General features: G+C 46.7%; 2 protein-coding genes across 2 annotated transcripts in view; one reads left to right on the top strand and one right to left on the bottom strand.

Moving 5' to 3' along the window:
* The window catches only part of pde3b (phosphodiesterase 3B), a 49,132-nt gene extending 32,717 nt beyond the window's left edge, over positions 1-16,415 (top strand). The window contains exons 3-16 of the mRNA XM_062548644.1: positions 805-1,053; positions 1,559-1,704; positions 2,413-2,516; positions 4,578-4,800; positions 5,181-5,275; positions 5,580-5,740; positions 7,142-7,276; positions 8,276-8,387; positions 9,284-9,397; positions 10,556-10,755; positions 11,147-11,350; positions 11,479-11,640; positions 12,099-12,339; positions 12,961-16,415. Of these exons, the coding sequence (XP_062404628.1) occupies positions 805-1,053; positions 1,559-1,704; positions 2,413-2,516; positions 4,578-4,800; positions 5,181-5,275; positions 5,580-5,740; positions 7,142-7,276; positions 8,276-8,387; positions 9,284-9,397; positions 10,556-10,755; positions 11,147-11,350; positions 11,479-11,640; positions 12,099-12,339; positions 12,961-13,196 (2,382 nt within the window). The 3' untranslated portion in view covers positions 13,197-16,415. The remainder of the gene's footprint in view (positions 1-804; positions 1,054-1,558; positions 1,705-2,412; positions 2,517-4,577; positions 4,801-5,180; positions 5,276-5,579; positions 5,741-7,141; positions 7,277-8,275; positions 8,388-9,283; positions 9,398-10,555; positions 10,756-11,146; positions 11,351-11,478; positions 11,641-12,098; positions 12,340-12,960) is intronic.
* A 1,134-nt stretch (positions 16,416-17,549) lies between these two features.
* On the bottom strand, positions 17,550-22,063 carry LOC134095959 (vitamin D 25-hydroxylase). Its single transcript, XM_062549676.1, has 5 exons — positions 21,751-22,063; positions 21,057-21,198; positions 19,214-19,846; positions 18,696-19,025; positions 17,550-18,520 (listed from the first exon to the last, which is right to left on the bottom strand). The coding sequence occupies exons 1-5, from the start codon at positions 22,009-22,011 to the stop codon at positions 18,339-18,341; spliced, it is 1,548 nt and encodes a 515-aa protein (XP_062405660.1). The 5' UTR covers positions 22,012-22,063; the 3' UTR covers positions 17,550-18,338.
* Between the last annotated feature and the right edge of the window lie 273 nt (positions 22,064-22,336).

Genomic DNA, 22,336 nt, shown 5'->3' with positions numbered 1-22,336 from the left:
CCTCAGCATATCTGAGGGCTGAAACGGTACACACTAATCTGCATGCAGATCAAAATACACATAAGACACGAGAATAAATCCCACCGGTAGCTCAAGCTAAAATATTTCTACATTTGTATACTGTATATCTACATCTCTATTCTTAATGCTGGTTGGGGTCACAGAGAGCACCACATATCCCACTAGGTCCTGATCACCCCTAACCCAACCTGCAAAGGGGTGTATTTGAAGAACATTAAATACCACATCCTTTGGTTTTAGTGACAAGCCCAGAGGCTGTGGTACATTTCCTAATGGGCCAAAATGCTCTTATTTTAGGAGGTTTACAACTTATGATGGGTTAACTCATTCAGGTTTGCCACTAAGCCTAAGCCATGTTCTTGACATATCACCCAGCACAGCTGGTGTGTAGAGAGTACTAAAGTCAGCACACAATTGCTCTGGTGTGTTGTAAGTAGAGATACTCAAAATTATGTGACATTGTGTAATTGACATCAGCACACATGAAAATGATAAATTGGCAATGCACCACATAATAGGATTTCAGAGGAAACCTCATATACAGTAAATCTGTTCTTTATTTGAAAATATGTATGTCAAATTGCATTCTACATCTACACCATAACACAATGATGTCTTTCTATGTCTACATTTTTAGAAGGTAGAAATGAGTGACAGTGTAACTTTTAATTCCTGTGTGCTTGCAGCAACTAGGCCACCGTGATAAGAATAGCAGCTTTGTTCTAGTGCAGGGGAGAGGAGGTGAGGCGAGGGAGCTAAACGTGAGTGTGTCCTGTTCCGCAGGGGGCGGTGAGCGGGAACGGCGTGGACCTGTCGGTCATCAACGAGGCGCGCAACCTGGTGGCGGAGCTCCTGATGGACTCGTCGCTGTCGCCGCACGTGATCTCGTCGCTGCGCAGCGTCAGCAGCCTCATGGGCACCTTCTCAGGGTCGTGCCGGCCGCGCGTCAACCCCTTCACCCCCTTCCCCGGCTTCTACTCCTGCACCGAGGTGGAGGACCCCGGCGAGCGGGGGGAGAGGAAGCCCCCAAAGGTACGGTGACACCCCCCCCACCCCCCACACTGGCCATCACACCAGACCTGCATCAGCCTTGTGAATGATAGAGATGATGTGGCCCTATAAGACATGGACCTTAATGTGATAGACTTCTGCTGTTAGGAATCACAGCAGTCCTGCAGCACAGTTGTGAGAAATGATAACAATGCTGCATCAGAGTTGCACTTGCTTTAGATAATGCTGTACTGAGAGATGTTTGGCTTCATGTGACAGACTGATGCTGATAGACATCGTACCAGTGCTGCATCACACTTACTTTGACTGGTTCTTGCTCTTGTAACTGCTGGTAGAGGATAACATTAGTATGTAAAGTGTAAAAGGGCAATACTGTGTAGACTCATTTTGCCTAAAACTCCCTGAGCCCAGAAGCCAGTGAGCAGTGTTTAGTTGTGGTGATGCATTTTGGGTGTACAGTACGTACTGTACTGTAAGTTGGGATGATTGGGCTGCTGATGGTTGTTGCGGTTGTGCTTGTGATCAGGGCCTGAGCAGCAGGAACAGCCTGCCCACCCCTCAGCTCAGACGCAGCTCTACCTCGTCCACCCTGCCGCCGCAGCTGGAGACGCCCGCCTCGCGCTGGGAGCGCAACAACGGCAAGAGAAGCCACCCAGACTACACCAGCAGCGGGTGAGAATAGGCATGCAAGATTACACACACGCACACACACACACACATTCATTCAATCACTCCGTCACTCTCACACACACAGACATGCGCACACACACACACACACACACACACACACACACATTGTAACTCTCTGTCTGTCTTCCTTTCTTTCTCACACACACTCAAACACAAACACAGTGTCCTGCTCCCAGCCTCACCTCTCACTGATCATAATTTCACTGCTGATCAGAGGACCTGGCAGTAAACACAGGCCTGCATTTTACAAGCCACCCTGCGCCCATCTCATTTGGAGGAGACTTGTGGATGTCAACTTGTTACTCTCTCCTGGCTGCGAGCGCTGTAGTTCACCTCTGAATCCACTAGATGGCACTGTTGAACAGAAGAGCCAACAGACCAAACGCTCTTAGGAATTCAGATGAAGCTTTCACTGGCATTGTTCAGATGCAGATGACTCACGTCATCACGCAGTGGGCTGATATCTCTGGCCATATTGATAATGAGCGGAAATGACGAGTGCCACCTCTTCTAGAACGCCATGTGTCTCCCCGATGAACTCGACATCCTCTCTCCTCAATATCAGACTGGTGGAGCCAATAAAGGACCAATGGAAAAACGCCTTGTGCCCGTTGAAAAGTGTGTGTTGACCTCTAGTTGTTGAGTCATGACCACTTTTTTTTGTGTGTCTCTCGTGTCCTCCCCTCACAGCCAAGGATCACTCCCCAACGGGCCCAACAGTAACCTGCTGACCATCCCCAAGCAGAGGTCCTCCTCCGTCACCCTCACCTACCACACCATCCCCCGGAGAGCAGGTAGGTGGGCCGGAGGCGCCGCACAGCGCAACACGGTGTAACACAGCTCAACACGGCGCAACACGGTGTAACACAGCTCAACACGGCGCAACACGGTGTAACACAGCTCAACACGGCGCAACACAGCTCAACACAGCTCAACACAGTGCAACACGCTCAACACAGCTCAACACAGCTCAACACAGCTCAACACAGCGCAACACAGCGCAACACAGCTCAACACAGCTCAGCACAGTGCAGCACAGTACAACACAGCTCAGCACAGTGCAACACGACGCAACACAACTCAACACAGCTCAACACAGCGCAACACAGCGCAACACAGTGCAACACGATGCAACACGATGCAACACGATGCAACACAGCTCAACACAGCTCAACACAGCGCAACACAGCTCAACACAGCTCAACACAGCTCAACACAGCTCAGCACAGTGCAGCACAGTACAACACAGCTCAGCACAGTGCAACACGACGCAACACAACACAGCTCAACACAGCGCAACACAGTGCAACACAGCGCAACACGATGCAACACAGCTCAACACAGCGCAACACAGCGCAACACGACGCAACACAGCTCAACACAGCTCAACACAGCGCAACACAGCGCAACACAGCTCAACACAGCTCAACACAGCTCAACACAGCTCAACACAGCTCAGCACAGTGCAGCACAGTACAACACAGCTCAGCACAGTGCAACACGACGCAACACAACTCAACACAGCTCAACACAGCGCAACACAGTGCAACACAGTGCAACACGATGCAACACAGCGCAACACAGCTCAACACAGTGCAACACAGCGCAACACGATGCAACACAGCTCAACACAGCGCAACACAGCGCAACACGACGCAACACAGCTCAACACAGCTCAACACAGCGCAACACCACGCAACACCACGCAACACAGTGCACACAGTGCAACACAGCTCAACACAGCTCAACACAGCTCAACACAATGCAACACAGCTCAACACAGCTCAACACAGCGCAACACAGCTCAGCACAGCTCAGCACAGCTCAACACAACTCAACACGGCGCAACACAACGCAACACAGCATTGACGTTAGCTGCTGCTGCTGAGGAGCACTGGCTTGTTGATCTTCCATCCACCCCCCCTGACACACACACACACACACACACACACACACATACACAAACAAACACTTTGGAAACTTTGGAAGATATTTATGACTCTCAGCTGTTTTCCTCCCGCACGCCTGTGTCAGGACAATATTCCCTCCGACTCGCCCTGTCAGATGTGCATGTTTTATTAGCTTACCCAGAGTGCCCCTAAATATAATGCTGTTTGGCTACAGGGGAGCGGGGGTAAGGATTTTCTTGGAATATTGCGGGGGCTTCTCTGAACGCCATTGTGTGATATAGTCCAGTCTGGTGTGGCATCCGATAGCCCCAGAGAAGGCAATAGTTTAGCTATGTCTCAAGCAGATGACCACGAGAGCCAGTAGACACAAAGACAAATGGCCTTTTGCTTTTGATTAACTGGGTCCACTTTACATCGCGGCTGCACTGTTGAACCCATAGCTCCCCATCGAAACCCTTAAACGTAGCAGAAACTTAAACACAATCCTTCCAGAGTTCTCTCTCTTCAGTTGGAAAGTGGAGCCATTTTAGATAGACGAGAACATCTTTTGTGGGTGGAAAATATTTTTTGCAGCACCTTTAGTTTATTCTGCAGAGCTTTCTTAAAGCAACATCATGTCGTTTTTTTACCTTGAAAAGAATTGCTTGGGACTCATTCTTTATGCTGCTCTGACTTATTAAACAGAGAATGGCATCTCTGACATTGCCTAATGCTTGCCAAGGAATGCCTGGTATTGCACTTTGTAAAATTGTCGGACTGTCCAGGAACCCTGTTCTGTTACCCAATCTGTTTTTGATGCGCTGGGCACCTCCTTAGTGTTAAATCTACATCATTGTGTTGCTTGAAGTTTTAGAGTGCAGATCATTGTATAATAGTAGTTATATTACATAGTGCTGTGTAGCTGTATGAATGCTGATTACTCTGCTGTGCCCCCATCTCCTCCAGGCACTTCTCCCAGCCTGAGTCCAGTGAGCTCCCCCAGTCACAGCCCCCCGGCGCCGGGCTCGTCGATGGTGACGCGCTCCCCCGTGGAGTTCCCCGACACGGCCGACTTCCTCACCAAGCCCAGCGTCACCCTGCACAAGCCCCTGGGCTACACCCTCAGCTCGCCCGACTTCCAGCAGCAGTACCGCACGCCCTGCGCTGCCGCGCCGTCGCTCTGCACCAGGTACGGTACGGGTACGGCCCGCCGTCTTCATGCCAACGCAGGAACCCGGCACACGGGTGCCACGCCCGTAGCACACTGCACCCTTCTTTACCACAATACACATTAGAGTAAGTTAGGAGGTAAGTAAGTTTAATTTGTGTAGCACATTTCATACCAAAGTGCTTCACAGGTAAAAAGACATAGATTAAAGACAATTCAAACATAAACAACAGCTTACACCTCCAGACAACAACCAAAACAACAGAGAAAGACATATGGACATATACGCAAGAGTGTTTTATTGTGCTTATTCTTTAGCATTTTATTCAGTCTTGTGGCCATGCCTGTGTGTGTGTGTCAGCTGGTCATGTGTGCTTAAGTGCTGCCTGTCGTCCCTCCAGCTGTGGCCGCCAGATGCTGAAGAGTGCAGCGGCTGGCGGGGAGGCCGGGGAGAGCCAGGCCCCTTCGCCCACCGAGACCCAACGCAGACGCTCAGGTAAGAGCACTCCAGCCAGCCGTCCACCGGACAGACAGACATAGAGGATTTAGGATTGATGTATAGACACTTCATTTACGTTCACGCACTTAAGCGTCGTCACACTCATCTAGACTCAGGACGTGTATGTGTGTGTGTGTGTCTGTATGTGTGTGTGTGTCTGTATGTGTGTGTGTGTCTGTGTGTGTGTCTGTGTGTGTGTGTGTGTGTGTGTGTGTGTGTGTGTGTGTGTGTGTGCGTGTGTGCGCGTGTGCGCGTGTGTGTGTGTGTGTGTGTGTGTGTGTGTGCATGCTGGTTCCCCCAGCAGGCGAGGGTATGGGTTTCGCGGGCGAGGGCCTGATCCGTGAGGAGAGCGTGGAGGCCGAGCCCCAGGAGGAGAAGGGCCCAGACGCCCACACCAGAGACGGCCAGTCGGAGGAGGAGGAGCCCAGGCCTGCTGAGGAGGCCCAGAGCCAGGAGCCGGAGGTGCTCAACATGACCCCTTACACACCTCCTCTGGCACCAGTACCCCTAGTCAAAGCACACACACACACACACACACACACACACACACACACACATCCACATTAACATTAACATGAACTTATTACAGACTTTAATATTCAATGCACACAAAGACACCGATACACACCTTTAACCCAGTTGTACTGTATGTTGTTAAAGCAGCACAGTAATGGTGTAGCAAGCTTGCATGCAGGGAACACATCGGCCCAGATTACGAGTGCACAATGGTATGCAGGCCTATTCAGCAGCGTTAACCAGGACCAGTGGATTTATTGCAGTGCATGCAGAGCTTCAGCATTACATAGCCGCCTCCTGCCCCACTGCCTCTAAGTGCTCTCGTGTACTGGAGCAAAAGGACAAAGCCTCGTCTCGGGCAGTAAATATCGCCGATGATATGAGTGATTCCACCAAACCACAAGTAGAAACTTCACATTCACATGGTCACAAGGGTTTCTGCAAAGTCCCATCACGTCTGTAAATTCACACATTCATACAAGACACTTCCGGCCCAGACACTTACAGAGACCCCTGAGGAGGTATCTTGCTAAATGACTAATCTTGAGATATTGTTGACATATTGATCGTTAGCCATTGACATATGATTGATCCCATTGATTGGCTTCCCCCCCGTGCCTGCTTCATCTGCCGTGCTGGTGTGTTTACTGGTGGTTCTCCAGCACTGTACTGTAGCAGTCTACCCGTGACCTGAAATGCCCCGATAGTTGCTGATGCTTTGTTCGCTCCCAGTTTTATTGGATACTACAGGCCGCGTTAAAGAGAGCCAGCTGTTGAACAGCACAGCGGTCTCTCTCTCTGGGGGTCATTTCTCAGTTAGCCAGCGAAACTCCCCTGCCCTGCCTCGTACCGAGCTCTCCATTCAACTACTCTTTCAGTGCCTGACGGCTTGCTCATCGGGGTTGGTTCTTGGAACAGTTCAAATTCATTTCTCTGGAGTGTATTCACAGCTGATTAAGTTTGTGTGTGTGTGTGTGTGTGTGTGCTTTTAGAGAGCATGTTCTGGGAGTATGTTCAAGGGGCTTCTTTATTCATTTTTTAAATGGATGAAATGCACTAGATATCCATTGTCCATACATTCAATAAATGAAAAGCATTGACGTCCACATGTTCGATGGTTGCCAAGTTCCCAACATGATTAGAGCTGAAACAATTCATCGATTAATCAGCTAGTTGTCAACTGTCTAAGTAATTGTTTCTTTTCTGTGCTCCTCTGTGACTGCAAGAGTAGTCTCTGGGGCGTTGCCAAGACAAGTCATTTGAGGACATCATGCTAGGGCTTGGGCTTTGGGAAATGCTGATGGAGATTTTTCTGGTTAACTGACTCCTGTGTCTGCCTGGCTTCAGAGTGAACAGGACTTCAAGCTCGACCCCTTCCTGGAGGAGCACGAGGGGATCATGGAGAAGGTCAACACGTGGAACTTCCAGATCTTTGACCTGATGGACAGAACAGGAGGGAAGACGGGCCGGATCCTCAGCTACGTACGTACAGTACTCGTGGACTCTAGTCTTACTGCAGTCTGGTGCAGGTCTGCACATCCTGCTTTAGCCATCATGGGGGGGAACTTTCCTACGAGTCTCTCTCTAGAGGTGCGGATCTCTGCAGAATTGACTGATTCTTAGCACAGCTGTCAATGACCCGTGTGACTGAGCAGTAATGAGAAAGGGAAGGAACAAGAGCAAAGACAGCATACAGTTGCATCATGTACCCTTAAGATGCAGGCAACAGATAGGCAGGAATCCCATTGACTAGCGGCAGATTTTGTATTGTTAGCTACCAGGGTTGGTTCAACCAGGGTTATGCTATTGACAAATGACCCGAGTGATGAGCTTAGTTCAACTCTAGGCTAATCAATGTTGGTTTGATGTTTCCTATGAATACTTCAGACATTGAAAACATTTTTTTTTTAAAAATGGATAGGGGAAATGAGTATATTGTGCAGAAATGAGTACTTACCATCGCTTAGCAACGAGATAGAACTTTATTTGAAACAAAGATTTTAGAGCGGAGTGTAGCACTCCAGAATCTTTAGTTTGACGCATTCAGACTATTATGGTCTGCATTGCATTATGCTTTACCGATTATGGTCTGCATTGCATTATGCTTTACCGCAGCCTGTCTGGTATTTTCAATGTGATCTTTACTGTATAGTATGATGTTACCCTTCAAATCAAAATATAATGAAAAATTAGTACAGTAATTGTAAATATACAATGATTGAACACCAGTTTTAAAGTGACCACACATCCAGGCCCAGTGGGCAGCTGATGTGAGCCATGGGTGTGACGTGACTCGGGTTGTTTTGGTAGCGAGGCGCTTGACCCTTGGCGAGCGTCTGCTGCTGTGCGCAGTGCTCTGTTGAGTGGCCGCCACCGTGGGGAATGAGTGTCTGTCTGGTGGGCGTCCATCTTGTGTCTCTCCTAATGAAGGGCTCTTTGTTGTTCTTGATTGTTTTGTTGTTGTTGTCTTGATTTCCTCAGGTGGCCTACACTTTGTTCCAGGACGCAGGACTGTTTGAAATCTTTAAAATCCCTGTGCGGGAATTCATGACGTACTTCTGTGCTTTGGAGAACGGCTATCGGGATATTCCCTGTGAGTGCTCATAAAGTTCTCTCACCGGAACGCATTGCAGTTCATAGAACCTTTTGTGCAGCAACATTGTCTGTCTGTGACTCTTTGTAAACTGTTTGTGGCGTGTCACATGAAAGTGAGATCTTTCAGCCTAATATGTGACCGCTTCTGTAAAATAGTGCCCTCACTATAACAGACTATTGATAGTACAATGGACAACGTAATCCTTCACTCTAACAAGAGATGTGTCATTTTGACACATTTTCTGTGTGTGCTCAGGGATGACACGTTTTGTGTCAATTTCAACACAGCAATTGTGTGGCTGGCTTGGTGAAAAACAGAGTTCAGCTATCTCAAAACAACAAACAAAATGTTTATCTACAAAAATATGTACCTTTTTGTTTGTTTGTTTGTTTTTGTTGTTGTTGTTGCTACATGAGATTAGCACAAAATCGTGTTGTCCCTGAGCTCCCACACAATATGTCATTTTGACACATCTCTTCTTAGAATGTTTGTATATAATTGACATATTTAAGTCATTTTGGATTAAAAGGGTCTGCTAAATGAATCCATGTAAATAAAGTACACACACAGACCATTATCTCGTGCATCCACCTGTACTTAGTGCATTATTATTAGGGAGAAATATGTAATGTCAAATGTCCAAACCCAGCTGATCGTGTACATTTTAGCATTGTGACTACAGTGTCAGCTACAGGAGTATGTAGGCCAGTCAGCTGTACACGTTGGGAAATCACTGTCATTTTTGTCGAGATAGGCAGTTTTTGTTGTTATTACTTAGAGATAGTGACCTGTCCTGCACTATATGTATCAGGTCATGTCAAGTGTCAGTGAACTTGTTGTGGTCTCCTGTGTGTTGTTGTTGACCTGGATGGCTGCCCTCTCCCCTGTGGCAGATCATAACCGTGTCCACGCTACTGATGTCCTCCACGCCGTATGGTACCTCACCACCAGGCCCATCCCGGGCTTTCAGCAGATCCACAGTGAGCATGTGACAGGAAGTGACACAGGTCAGCAGAACACCACACACACACACACACACACACACACACACACACACACACACACACACACGCGCGCGCGCGCGCACACATGCACACACACGGACAGGCACACGCACACACACACGCGTACACACGCGCACACACACACACACACACACACACACACACACACACACACACACACATTCACACACACCACCACCACCACCACCAGCAGCACCATCACCACCACTGGGTTAACATTTGGTATGTGGGCATAAGGCTTTTTGGGCTCAGAGCTGCAGCCATATATTTCCACACAGACCATAGCACATCAATTGGCTCTCGTAGCAGATGTTTTACTTTACATGCACTCTCTCGCTCTGGACCCAGTCTGTGCTAGTGAGCTAGTGATATTTCACAGCAATGCCCCCTCTCTCTGCCTCCCTCCCTCCCTCCCTCTACCCTGCCTCTCTTCTCGTCTCTTGTCTGGCAGAGGAGCAGCCTTGGAGCGATAGAGAAGAGAGGGAGAGAGCGAGAGCGAGAGAGAGTGAAAGAGAGAGTGAGAGAGAGAGAGCGAGCGAGGGAGAGAGAGAGAATGTAAGAGCATGTATTGTGATTGAGCCGTGATGCTGCTGCTGCTGCTGCCGAGGCTGCTGAGATCAGCAGGTTTATGGCTTATTTTAACTCTGCTGATGGCCCTTTTCATTTTTCAAATGGAGCCCAGTCTGAGTCACCGGCTCGGCTCCGTCCGCCTCACCGGCTCCGGGCCGCCCCTGAGCAGCACTTGGCCTGCAGTCGCTCGCCACAGCAGAGCAAATGCACTCCACACTGCTGTGAACTGCGCTGCGCTGCATAGCCTGTGCAGAACTGTAGCGGATATGTATGTTTAATACGCCTCTCTGTTGTGTGCTGTGTGATACAGCATCCATGTTGCAAATAGCATATGTGATGTAGGAATTAGAGTACAGCTTTAGGCATTAAGGTTTTAAGTAGTATTCTTAGAGTTGTAGAATAAATTGTTGCATTTTCTTTTCCTTTTTTAGTACAAAACATCATAGGTTAGTTTGTTTTTGATCAAACATACAAACATAGCTCCATTGCTAGCTACCCACTGAAATGGAAAAGAAGGCAGTAGTAGTCTAACAGTGTGGTGTGGTGTGGCGTCTCATTGTCCCTCCGCAGACTCCGACAGTGGCATCTCTCCCGGCCGAGTGCCCTACGCCACCTCCAAGAGCTGCTCCATCTCCGACGACAGCTACGGCTGCCTGACGTGGAACGTGCCCGCCCTGGAGATCATGGCCCTGTATGTAGCCGCCGCCATGCACGACTACGACCACCCCGGGCGCACCAACGCATTCCTCGTAGCCACTAACGCCCCTCAGGTGAGATCAGCCACCTCCAGCCACCACCAGCCACAGGTCCTACTGTACTTCAAATCTCTTACCCATCAGCCACCTTGCTCTAGGTTCACTCCTGCCATCCCATTGCTGGTTAAGCACTTTGGTGAGGTGAGGTAAAGTTGTACAGATGATGACTAACCAGATACTGTATGTAGATCATGCCTACAGATGCTTAGTGTACTACATGATGAACACCAAGGACTCAGTAGTATACTTCCAAGAAGGTCCTTCTTAATGTCATTGCTGGCTAATCATGAAGTAAAGCACGAAAGTGAGAGTAGAGACGAGATTGTGTGGCTGAGGAGTACTAAGGCTCTTTGGCAACAGGTTCTGTAGTCTCTCTTTGAGGCCGGTTCCTCTCCTCCCCGCGCAGGCTGTGCTGTATAACGACCGCTCGGTCTTGGAGAACCACCACGCTGCGTCAGCGTGGAGCCTCTTCCTGTCCCGGCCGGAGTTCAACTTCCTGTCCAACCTGGACCACGTGGAGTTCAAGCGTTTCCGCTTCCTCGTCATCGAGGCCATCCTTGCCACTGACCTGAAGAAGCACTTTGACTTCCTGGCCGAGTTTAACACCAAGGTCGGTAATGCCATTAGTTAAAATCAAGCACCAAAAAAAAAAAAAAAATGCAAGGTTTTGTAATGACATCACTCTGGTTGGCTGAAATGAAATTTGACTCCATTTTACCACTTCTCTGCTAAAAATAGGTGAATGATGTGAACAGTCCAGGAATTGACTGGACTAATGAGAACGACCGGCTGCTGGTGTGCCAAGTGTGCATTAAGCTGGCAGATATCAACGGGCCAGCCAAGGGCCGGGACATTCACCTCAAGTGGACAGAAGGCATAGTCAACGAGTTTTATGAGCAAGTACGGAACCTCACTCGGCTTCAAGAGTAACCGTTCCCCCCCCCCCCTCTCCCCCCCCCCTCCCTCCCTCCTTCCTTCCCATCCCCCCACCCCTCAGCCCAGTGGTAGCTGCAGAGAGACTAGTCACACTTGACTCTGATTTCCTGCCATCTGCTTCAGATTAGACACTTTGCAACATCACTTGAGAGACTATGGTGTCTGGGCTGTGCCAAAAAATCCATTTGAAATACTGTTCTCCGAAAGTGTGTTCCTTCTCAAACATGGGAAATGTTTCGGTGAAAAAGAGTGTCAGTAACCAGTACTCGGCAACCACTTAAGCACTCGCATTTCCAAGTAAACAGTTCGGGTCTCTCTCCAAGTCCGTCTGATTTGTCCAGATGTCTTAATCCTCCACTTATTCATTTGCAGTCGTTTTCTTTAGGGATTGTGACCACTTGCTTGTCCATGTCCATCCTCAGGGGGACGAGGAGGCCAGTCTGGGATTACCCGTCAGCCCCTTCATGGACCGCTCCTCGCCCCAGCTGGCCAAGCTGCAGGAGTCCTTCATCACGCACATCGTGGGGCCGCTCTGCAACTCGTACGACGCCGCCGGCCTGCTGCCGGGCTACTGGATCGACGAAGAGGGATCGGAGGACGAGGAGGACGCCGAAGAGGAGACGGAAACGGATGAAGACGAGCTGGACGAGGAGCTTGAACCAAGTACGCATCCACATGTCTTTGATCCACACATCACACCACATAACTGTCAGACCACATCCTGGTTATCCAAGGAGTCAAAAAGGGATACTGTCACAGTCTAGTATGCAAGCTCATCATCATTATCAAAAAATAGTATCATAATGTATAATTTAAGGCATTTATTGAGTGTGTGCTAAGTAGTGCTGCCGCGATTAATCGACATAATCGAACTAATCGATTATGAAAATTAGTCGATGCCAATTTTTTTAGTCGACTAATCATTTTGCTATTGACCCCCTATTTATTTTTGGTCTCCCGTCTCTAACGGCTGTAATGTTATTAATTCTGTTAATAACTCTACAAAAGTAGGCTGATATTGATATGAGCATATCTATATCTATGGCTATATGTCATGTTTTGGCCCTTCAGCTGAGTTAAGAATAAAATGGACACAACAAAATAACGAAAACCTTTTTTTTTTCTTTTAAAATAGTCGTTTAGATTAGTCGACTAATTGAAAAATTTGTCGAAAGATTAATCGTTAGAAAATGAGTCGTTAGTGGCAGCACTACTGCTAAGAGTGTTCATTGAGTTGTAGTGGCCTCTTGTGATGGTGCGTCCTGTCATTCCGTCCCTCCACAGAAAGGAGAAAGCGCAGGCGTCGGCTCTTCTGCAACATCATGCAGCACCTGACGGAGAACCACAAGGTGTGGAAGAAGACCATCGAGGAGGAGGAGAAGGGCAAACAGCAGCAGCAGCAGCAGGAGCAGCAGCAGCAGGAGCAGGAGCAGCAACAGGAGAGCCCCAGCTTGCCCACCTCCCCCTCCGACGACATCCAGGTCATTCAGGAGGAGGCCGAGGAAGAGGAGCGCCAGTAGCATGAGGAAGAACACACACACACACACACACACACCATGGAGGCTGGAAGCTCAGGGAGCAAAATGCCTTGCTCCCGCTTCCTCTGAATGACATGAACTGATACACACACACACACACAGACACAGACACAAACACACACACAAATGACGTCCTCAAGACACAGGATGACCCCCACTCCCCCCCCCCCCCACTCCCCCTTTTTCCGCTCGACCTCTACACGCTGAAATCGTCACTGTGCCGACACTCAGACGCTGATGCAGTCCACGCTCGATTGATAAACAAAAAGGCCTTACTACTGTGAGAGGATCCTTGCTGCAACGGTGGGAACCCCACTCCTATGCACTTTCACCCCATGGAGAATTGGAAGAGAAGGACCACAGCGTCCCGTCCCGTCCCGTCCCGTCGACTCCTGTCCCGCCCTGCCGCGGGGACACGCCCCTAGGGGCGCAGAGACGTTGCCTCCGTGGTCAAACTGGCTGTGATGCTGCCTTGAACTCCTTGACTCTTAAACTCTCCCGTAGGTACTTCAAAAAAGAAATATAGATCTATTTAAAATGAAAAAAAAAAAAGATGAAAAACATTAGGAAAAAAAAAAGAAAGAACACAAAAGTGATACACATGTTACCAAAGCGAACAGTTCAAACATGGAGAAAAAAAAAAAAGAGAGAGACTCGAGGCTGAGACTATGATCGGGCTCCGAGTCAGGAATATTCTAGAAACAGAAATCAAATGTGCCTGTCTGAACCTTTATGGTCTTTAGTGGTCCAAAAGATGGACTGCTGAACCCTGCACTAGTTGTGTGCAGACTCCCTCCTCATGCTGGCGACACAAAACACTGTATCAGACTCAGTCCCGGGGACACACTGACGTTTTGACTGAAAAAAAAATGAACGTTAAACCTGCATCATTTTGGATGCTTTTTATTCATGTGTACCACCTGCCTTTCATTTGACTCTTTCGTCTCTTTCTTTCTCTCTCTTTCTCTCTCTCTCTCTCTCTCTCTCTCTCTCTCTTTGTATGTTTCAAAAAGTTTGTGTGTGTTGGTGTGCGAGTGTGCGTGTGGATTCCCTTGTTAGGAATGCCAACTGATCATTTCCCCCCTCTTTGCTGTTTCCCAGTCCACCTCTGTTCAAAACGTAGCTCAAAGGACACAAAAGCTGTTGTCATGAAGGGATGTTTTTTTTCCTTTTTTAAGTTTGAATTATTGCTTTTTTCACAGTTACTCAGGATTCACACAAATATTACTAATTAATCGCAGATCTATAGTATGTTCAGAAATCACGTCAGAAGGAAGTGGTTGAAATCTTTTTTTTTTCTATTTGTACAATTTCAGTAAACAAATAGGAGGGCTGACCTTCAGAATAGTGATTGCGTGCTAAAATGCAATTCTGTTGAAGTTCTAATTAAATGCGCTATTTATGTTGTATCAAAGGCCACTGAAAAAAAAATATTGATGTAGACAGGAATTGTCTAGGCCATGTATACACAACAGCCAAATTGCTTGTTTATGTTGCATTAGGTTACATTTGGCATTATAGTAACTCACTCACACACACACACACACACACACACACACACACACACACACACACACACACACACGCACTGTTGATTTTTACTTTTTTTTTCCAAACACTGACGTTTCACACAAAATGATATGACAGAAAAAAATGACACAGACACCAAGGCCAGTGGATGAGTTTGATGTGACCCAGGGTTTCACCTCGAAAGCTGTACACTTTTTTTATATTTTCTTATTCTTCACCATGAGGCAGGTTTAATACTGATAGTTCTATATTTTTTGTCTGAAGCAAGAACTCTAGGCATTCCACTAGAAGCAGATCATTGAGCAGTGGAGAGAGTGGCGGATCTAAAAGCCAAGTTTCCTTCATTGCAGTTGAAATATTGAAAAAAAGGAAAAAAATCATTTTGTTTTTCAGAAGAGGTAAGTTCTCAAGTAGGCAGTGTAAATCAAGCTAGTACATTAAAAAATAAATAAATGTGCACATTTTACTACCAAACAAGTGTTTAACCTCTGCACAGAAAGAGTATCTGCATATATATAAATATATATTATACATATATATTATATTTTTTAATTAATCAACTGAATGCATCTGTTTTCTACATAAGGCTGACATATATTGTACATTGAGAACCTGTAATTATCATCTGTTTCCAGAGTTTCTATCTAATACTATTTACGGATGTGGAATTGTAGGGTGTGGTGTTTTACTTTTTCTTTTGAGTACACTGTCTCTTTGTGTTCCTGATCATAACCACTCTGTGCCCCTCAACACCACCCCCCACCTCCCCCCCCAAAAAAAAATTCCCTTTGATAAATTCAGCGTTGTCTGTGAGTACCACCCCACAGGTGCCAATCTCCGACTCCTCCTGCCTGCTTACCTGCAGGACCATGATGCACTTTGGCCCACGTCCAGGAAGTGTTGTGTGTATGTGAGGTGGGCCCTAGAGCGTGCTCTGAGCGACATGCACAGACACAGGCACCTTCAGGAAAGGCTGAAAGGTCTCGTAAACCCCTAACCCTAACCCTAACCCTGACCTTGACCCTAACCCTGACCCTGACCCTGACCTTGACCTGGTCTTGGTGAAACCAGTGCAGTGGTACAGTAGGTGTCAACCTCAGTCCTCAATCTATCTTTAATAGCGACTGGCGGACTGGCGGTCTGGCGGTGCTGCCCTGTAAAGTTGCCCCAGCCAATGGGGAGAAGAGAGGGGGGAAGGGAAGTGAAGCGATGACTGCAGGCTCTGGCCTGTTCCTCTGGGCTCAGCACGCTCTTACCAGTCTGTCCACTGGGGGCGCTTCGGCTGGACTTTGTGCGACGCCGTCAGATTGTGTTGTCGCTGGTGTTGTCAAACAGAAGCAGTGGCAGGCAACTGCCGCCCTTCCCCACATGACCCCTCTCCCCCAAACACACACATACACACACACCCACACAAATAAAGCCCCTAGTTCATTTTGTTGTGAATGCAGATTGTTTGTTGGCTTCTCAATGTGCAGACCTGTGCACCAGTTGCAGTGTCCTCCAATGCCCTTGTCATCAAAACATTACTGAACAGCTGTCATCTTTATGTAGCATTTATACAGTAGTTATCAATGTCTGTAACCGGTCAGCTTTTTCCGACAAATGTGGGGGGAAAAAAATTGCGTTTGTTGTTATTTATAGCTGTCATAAAAACACCATCCCTGAAATGCCTCTAGACTCTCAAGTGTATTTATTTGCCATTTTGTTTGTCTTTTTATTTTATGGTTTTGTCAGTGTGTTTGCTATATGAACAGATTTTTTAGATAGCATTACTTCTTTTTGCATGTTAGTGTTTTACTTAATGTTTACAAGTATAGCAAAACTATGAATATAGAATTAGTAGATTATATGAAATGAGATGTGCATGTTAATCAGTGAAGAAATTACTTGAAATTAGCGTACGGTAGATGCAAAACACATATCCAGCCTCTTGTGAATGGGAGTAAGTAAGTTGAATGATTAACCAGCCTAGATGTATCAATGAGGCATTTGGAGATGGACTGACCCTCCATGTGTGTCCTGTCAGTGCCCTGTGAGACTGAATGATGTCTGACCTCTCTCCTTTTCTCAGTGCTTGTGATGCAATATGTTTTCCGTACTTATCGGCATCTGTTTTGACGAAGCCCTGACCGTCTGAGCAGCTCTTATCTCTGCTCACACTCCCAGAAGAGCAGAAGGCACCCTCCGGCCTCCTGGGGTTGGGCCTGCCTGTTTCAAACGGCAGCCACAGAGTGACGAGTCCCACGGTGGACCAGACAATCCCCTATGTGGGGCCCAGTGGAGCTTATATGCAGATTTTTTGACAGTTGTTTGAAATCATTCATCCCTCAGTAACTGAAATCTGCCATCTGCTGCAGGATACTGCTAGCTGGGGAAATGGAGGGAGTTCATTTCACACTCTTGTGCATCAAAAACCTAACAAGCCAGATGGATTTGTATTCAGTGACAACTTTTTGAGTCATGACCCGAGTCGGAAAAGTTGTGTTTCTTTTCCACTTTTCTCTCGGTGCACTGGCAGGGAGATGTTAGTGAGAGAGAGTGTAGTGGCTGTGACCCGAGGATTTCTAATGACTCGCAGCCATTTATTGACAAACTATTTCTGATAACTGCCCCCGGAGGGTGATTCCTGTGTGCATTTTTGGCACGCTCCGTTTTGGGGAAACTCATTTCAAGCCAGCTCACGTGGTACAGAGGCCAAAACTAAGGGGCATCTGAGGAGACATCTGTGATTGCCGTCTCAACTTTCTCAACACATGGGAAGCGGTTATTAAAAACACTGCTCGCTCAGACTGCAATCACTGAGAGATATCCATTCATTTATTGTGCCATTTTTGTCAATAAGTACACAAAAGCTGTTGCTAAAATATTTATAGAAAGTATACTATTTTACAAAAAAATTGGAATCATGTGCAATACATAGTTTGACAACCAATAAGCAGAAATACTTTTTCTAAAGTAACAAATGATCAAGTCTGTACCATTCAAGCTATATAACAGTCAAAAGTCCATAGCACCTTCAGTTTTAATAATCAAGTACAAATGCAGAGAGCAAGATATCCTTTGGGGGTTGCTGCTGTTGGTTCAGCTCTGATATATGGCACCAGACCAGCAGAAGGCATACAGCCTGTACAAAACTTTCTGGGAAAAGACAGCTGGCCCGGCTGTAGAAAAAAAAAAAAAAAGCAGAACCCTATGTTCTCATTTCGAGGAATGCTGGGGAAAAAATAAGGTCTGTAAACCATAAAGGTAAACGCTTGTCAATTATTGACATCATAACTCCTCTGTCTCACATTTGTTTCGGGGCACCAAGCGCTATGTATCACAGATAATGTGCAAATATTATCACAATGCGCTTGATGCAACTTGCTACATTGCCCAACTGCCTGATACAAAAAAACCCCGCTATCATCAAGTCAAGTACAGCTACGGCATATTTCTATGAAACAGTTCAGAGGGTAGTTTCACAGAATGCGAAATTCAATGGCAGACAGAGGCGAGGTCAACCCCCTTGCTGTGTAAAACATTAGACAGGTTGGAGTTTTCCGAGTAAGATCCCCTGAGGTGAAAGCACTAAAGTCATTTATGGCTGAAGGTTTACGGCTGTCTCCGGACCGCGCATATGGAGTAAGGGAGCGGCTGGAGAGTCATGCCCAGTTTAGGGGTGAGGTTGGGGACAAACCCCTGCGGAAACTGCAGGTGGAACCTCTGAAGCAGGGTGGTGAAGAACAGGAACATCTCCATCCTGGCCAGTTGCTCACCCAGGCACTGCCTTCGCCCTGAAGATTTGATAAATAAAAGTGAGAAATCAGGTAAAGAAAGATATATGTCAGCAGTACAGCTTATGCAAGCTAATGGCTATAACAGAATAAGAGTCAGCAGAATGATGAAGAGCGAAAAGAGATGTCTGTTTTCAACTCGTAAACTAATATAGTGCAGAGGATTTACACTTGCCTAATGAGAAGGGGAGGAAGGCCTCCCTCCTGATGAAGTTGCCATTGCTATCCAGGAACCTTTCTGGTGAGAAGACGCCTGGATCTCCCCAGTACTTCTCGTCAAAGTGGACAGAGTACAGGTTTGTGATGACCATGGTGCCTTTGGGGATGGTGTACCCACTCACAAGGGCATCTTGCGTTGTGGCACGGAAGATACCCAAGGGCACAATGTTGCAGAAGCGAAGGACCTCATGGAGCACGGCATCCACAAAAGGCATCCTCTGTTTGTCATCTAAGGTGGGGGTGCGTCCATTCGGCAGGACACTGTCGATCTCTTTGTGAACTCTCTCTGTGAGGACAGTAAAAAAGTTAAGAGGATGGTTGGTAAAAACAGATACTGTAACTGTTTGACTACTGTGTCGACTAGTCTACTGGAAAATGTTAGCATGGAAATAGCTAGAAGTGCCTTCGAAGGTTTGGAGGAACTCACTTGTGTCTCTGCTATTACCAGTTGTATTTCCATGGACATGAACCCACCTTGAATACTGGGGTAAAGGGCCATGTAGAGCATGGCCCAGCGGAGGGCGTTGGTGGTGGTCTCTGTGCCTGCGATGATGAGCTCCCCCACCGAGTAGATCAGGTTGTCTTTGGTGTACGAGGTGCTCTTGTCGTTTGCGCTCTGCTCTATCTCGTCCAAATAGGCGTCGATGTAGTGGCGTGGAGACTGGCGCACTCGACCCTGTGCGAACCGCTCTGTGATCCTCAGGAGGAAGGTGTAGACTTCGGCGGCGTTCTGGAAGAGCTTCTGGTGCTTGCCGAAGGGCAGATACTCGATCCAGGGGAAGGCGTTGTAGAGGAAGGCCCAGCCGCTGGCTGCCAGCTCCACGTTCTCGCTGAAGATCTCGATCATGTGCTGGAAGTCCCTGTCGTCGTACGTGAAGCGCTCGCCGAAGATGATGAGGTTGGTGATGTTGGAGACAGCATTCGTCACCAGATGTTTCGGGTTTAAAGGCTTGCCCTTCTGCTTGTCGATGGCATCCACGAAGAACATGCACTCCTCGGAGATCTTCCTCTCAAACGTCTTCTGACCACTGCCGAAGTAGCGGAAGCTGTTGACGGCCAACTTGCGGTGTTCAATCCAGCCTCGACCATACTTGCTGTTGAGGAGACCTGAAAAGAGAGTTTTGTGTAGTATATGAGGAAATGTGGAATATTCTTTCCAGATAGAACTTGGCACTGAAAGATATGCCTACTGATAGCTATGGGTTGGTTCTACAACAAAAGGCATCTGCTGTTAAGATGGCTGTAATTCAAGTTACTGTTAAGAGTGCAGTGCAGTCACAACTCCTGACTTTTCCCTCCTGTAGGCTAGTCATACTATATACAATGATCATATTACACATATGCATTCAATGAACTACAGTCACTGACCACATTTGGTGTTCTGTGAATATGGGGAAGAATAAAGAGTTGGATAAATTCGCCAAATCCCATTAACAATGGAATAAAACATTTAGCTGGCTAGTCCAGGGTCGTGACTTCTCCTTTGGGCCAGTCTTCAAGACAAAAATTAAACTGAAATGAAATTATAGAGCATGTCTCCCCCCACATCCTTCCACAGTATAGGTAAAGAAAATAGCCTATTTGTATTTCAATATCACCAAATGATGAGATACTAGTGCCTTGATATAGCTACACTCTAGTAGATAGGCCTACAGGGTTGTATTGGTTCTGCCAAGTCATGTCCAGTTCAATAACATAGCAGGCGTTCATCCTAATTTCAATCAGCAAATAGCTTTGTTAATTAAAAGGCTTAAGCCAGATCAGTTTTCCCTGGGACTATGTAAACGCAGTGACTGCAGGATGGGTAAATTTAGTTTGCAGACATAAGCTGTTGACTTGTTCCATCAGGTTACTTATTAAAATGTGCAAAGGTTTAAAAAAAAAAAAGAAAGGCATAGGCCCTAATCATCCTTAAGATTTTTTAAATTGATGCAGGAGAAGACTTGCAAATGATACAGCTGGTTGGAATTAGATCAGTCTTCTACGTCCCGCTGTGAATAATCAATACCATATTGCACATCATAATGCCCCAATGGCTTCCATCCAGTCTATAATGCTGAATACAATTCAAGTTAAAGTACACGAGTCATCCTGTAAATAGAAAGTCATCATCCTTCACTTAAACCATGTTCTACCACTGCCACAATACCACATTTTTGTTTCGCAGAAACGGTTGGTAACACCACTCTTGAATGCCTTGCATTATTCAGAGCCGAGGGTTACATTTCTTTGCTGAACTTTTTCTGAAGTTCACGTCATTCACTGCAGAAAATGTTAGCACATTTAGAATAGCCCAACAACAGGCTATGATATTTACCTCCCATTTTGGTCATTTTCTGAAATAAAGGCAGAGAAGGTCGATCAGCGAACACTTCGCCCTGATGCGAGAGACATTCTTTGATGGCATCATAGCCATTCAACACAACGGTTGAGATGCCACCAAGGTCGAGGCTGAATATCTGGAAAACAGACAGAAATGCAAAAAACACTTTATAATGTATATTTCCCAAAACTACATTTTGGTCAGCAGACAAACCAAAACAGCGCTACAACGTTCCAGGATAACCATGCATTTTTCAGAAGTCTCAGTAACGCATGGTGCTTGTTAGACAACCACGCTGACTCAGCTGTTTCGGTCTCTTGCAAAGCGCTGCAAGCTGCCAAAATGTGGTTTCACTCTTTTGTTCTCATAGGAGCCGTCTGCATGATGCTATGGAACGAGTCGACACAGGTATAACCTTTCACACAATTTAAAATGACATTGGTTAATCGGCTGTCTTAGAGCCGAGTGCGAAGTTCTTGCGGCAAGTTTGGCAATGCAAAGCGCATATAAATTGATTAAACATGCGCTATGAACTGTATGAGCATTTAATAGCAGTCTGTTTATAGCAACTCGTTATATATCCAACGGGAATACAGTTGACAATAAATTGGCACAACTTTCAGTGACTTACAAATGAACAGTAAAAGACTTCTTGTTTTGGAGCATGTCACAAAGAGTCCGTCATTACCTGTCCGTAGACTTCACTTTGTTTCTTCATAAAAACGTGCGGTTCCGATGCAAGGGATACAATGTTTCCTATCATGGGGAAAGGTGTCGGTCCAGGAGGGAATCCTCGGGGTCTCCGCTGCTTGAGGAGTTGCTTGACCACCAACAGTAATAATAGAGTCACCACTAAACTGCATAAACCCAAAACCGATTGACCGCTGGGAACGGTTAACAGAGATGGTAATCTAAAGATTGATATCATTATGAAATAACACTTTTGCATTCAGAGGACACTAACTTCTTCCCCCCACACAAAGAGTATATCACCTTGCACATGTTCCTATCCCCCGCCTCTACAGAGCTAAGATTGGCCAGGCAATGAGCCGGGAGCATTATTGATCAGCTTTGATTTTCCTTCCGTCTTTTATCAAGTGCGCCTCCACTGTCTGAGGTATTCATATGAACTGTCCTCGAGTTAACGTTGTTGACAAAAGTTATTATGGATTTACACAAATGACCTGTTTAGATTCTGTACATAGCTATGCCCACTTCCATTTTTTATACTTCTTCTCTAGTTTGATTAACATTAGCAAAACAATTTCCAAAAG

The sequence above is a fragment of the Sardina pilchardus genome, chromosome 11, assembly GCF_963854185.1.
Source record: "Sardina pilchardus chromosome 11, fSarPil1.1, whole genome shotgun sequence".
Taxonomy (NCBI): Eukaryota; Metazoa; Chordata; class Actinopteri; order Clupeiformes; family Clupeidae; genus Sardina; species Sardina pilchardus.
This window is presented reverse-complemented; position numbering and strand designations above follow the sequence as displayed.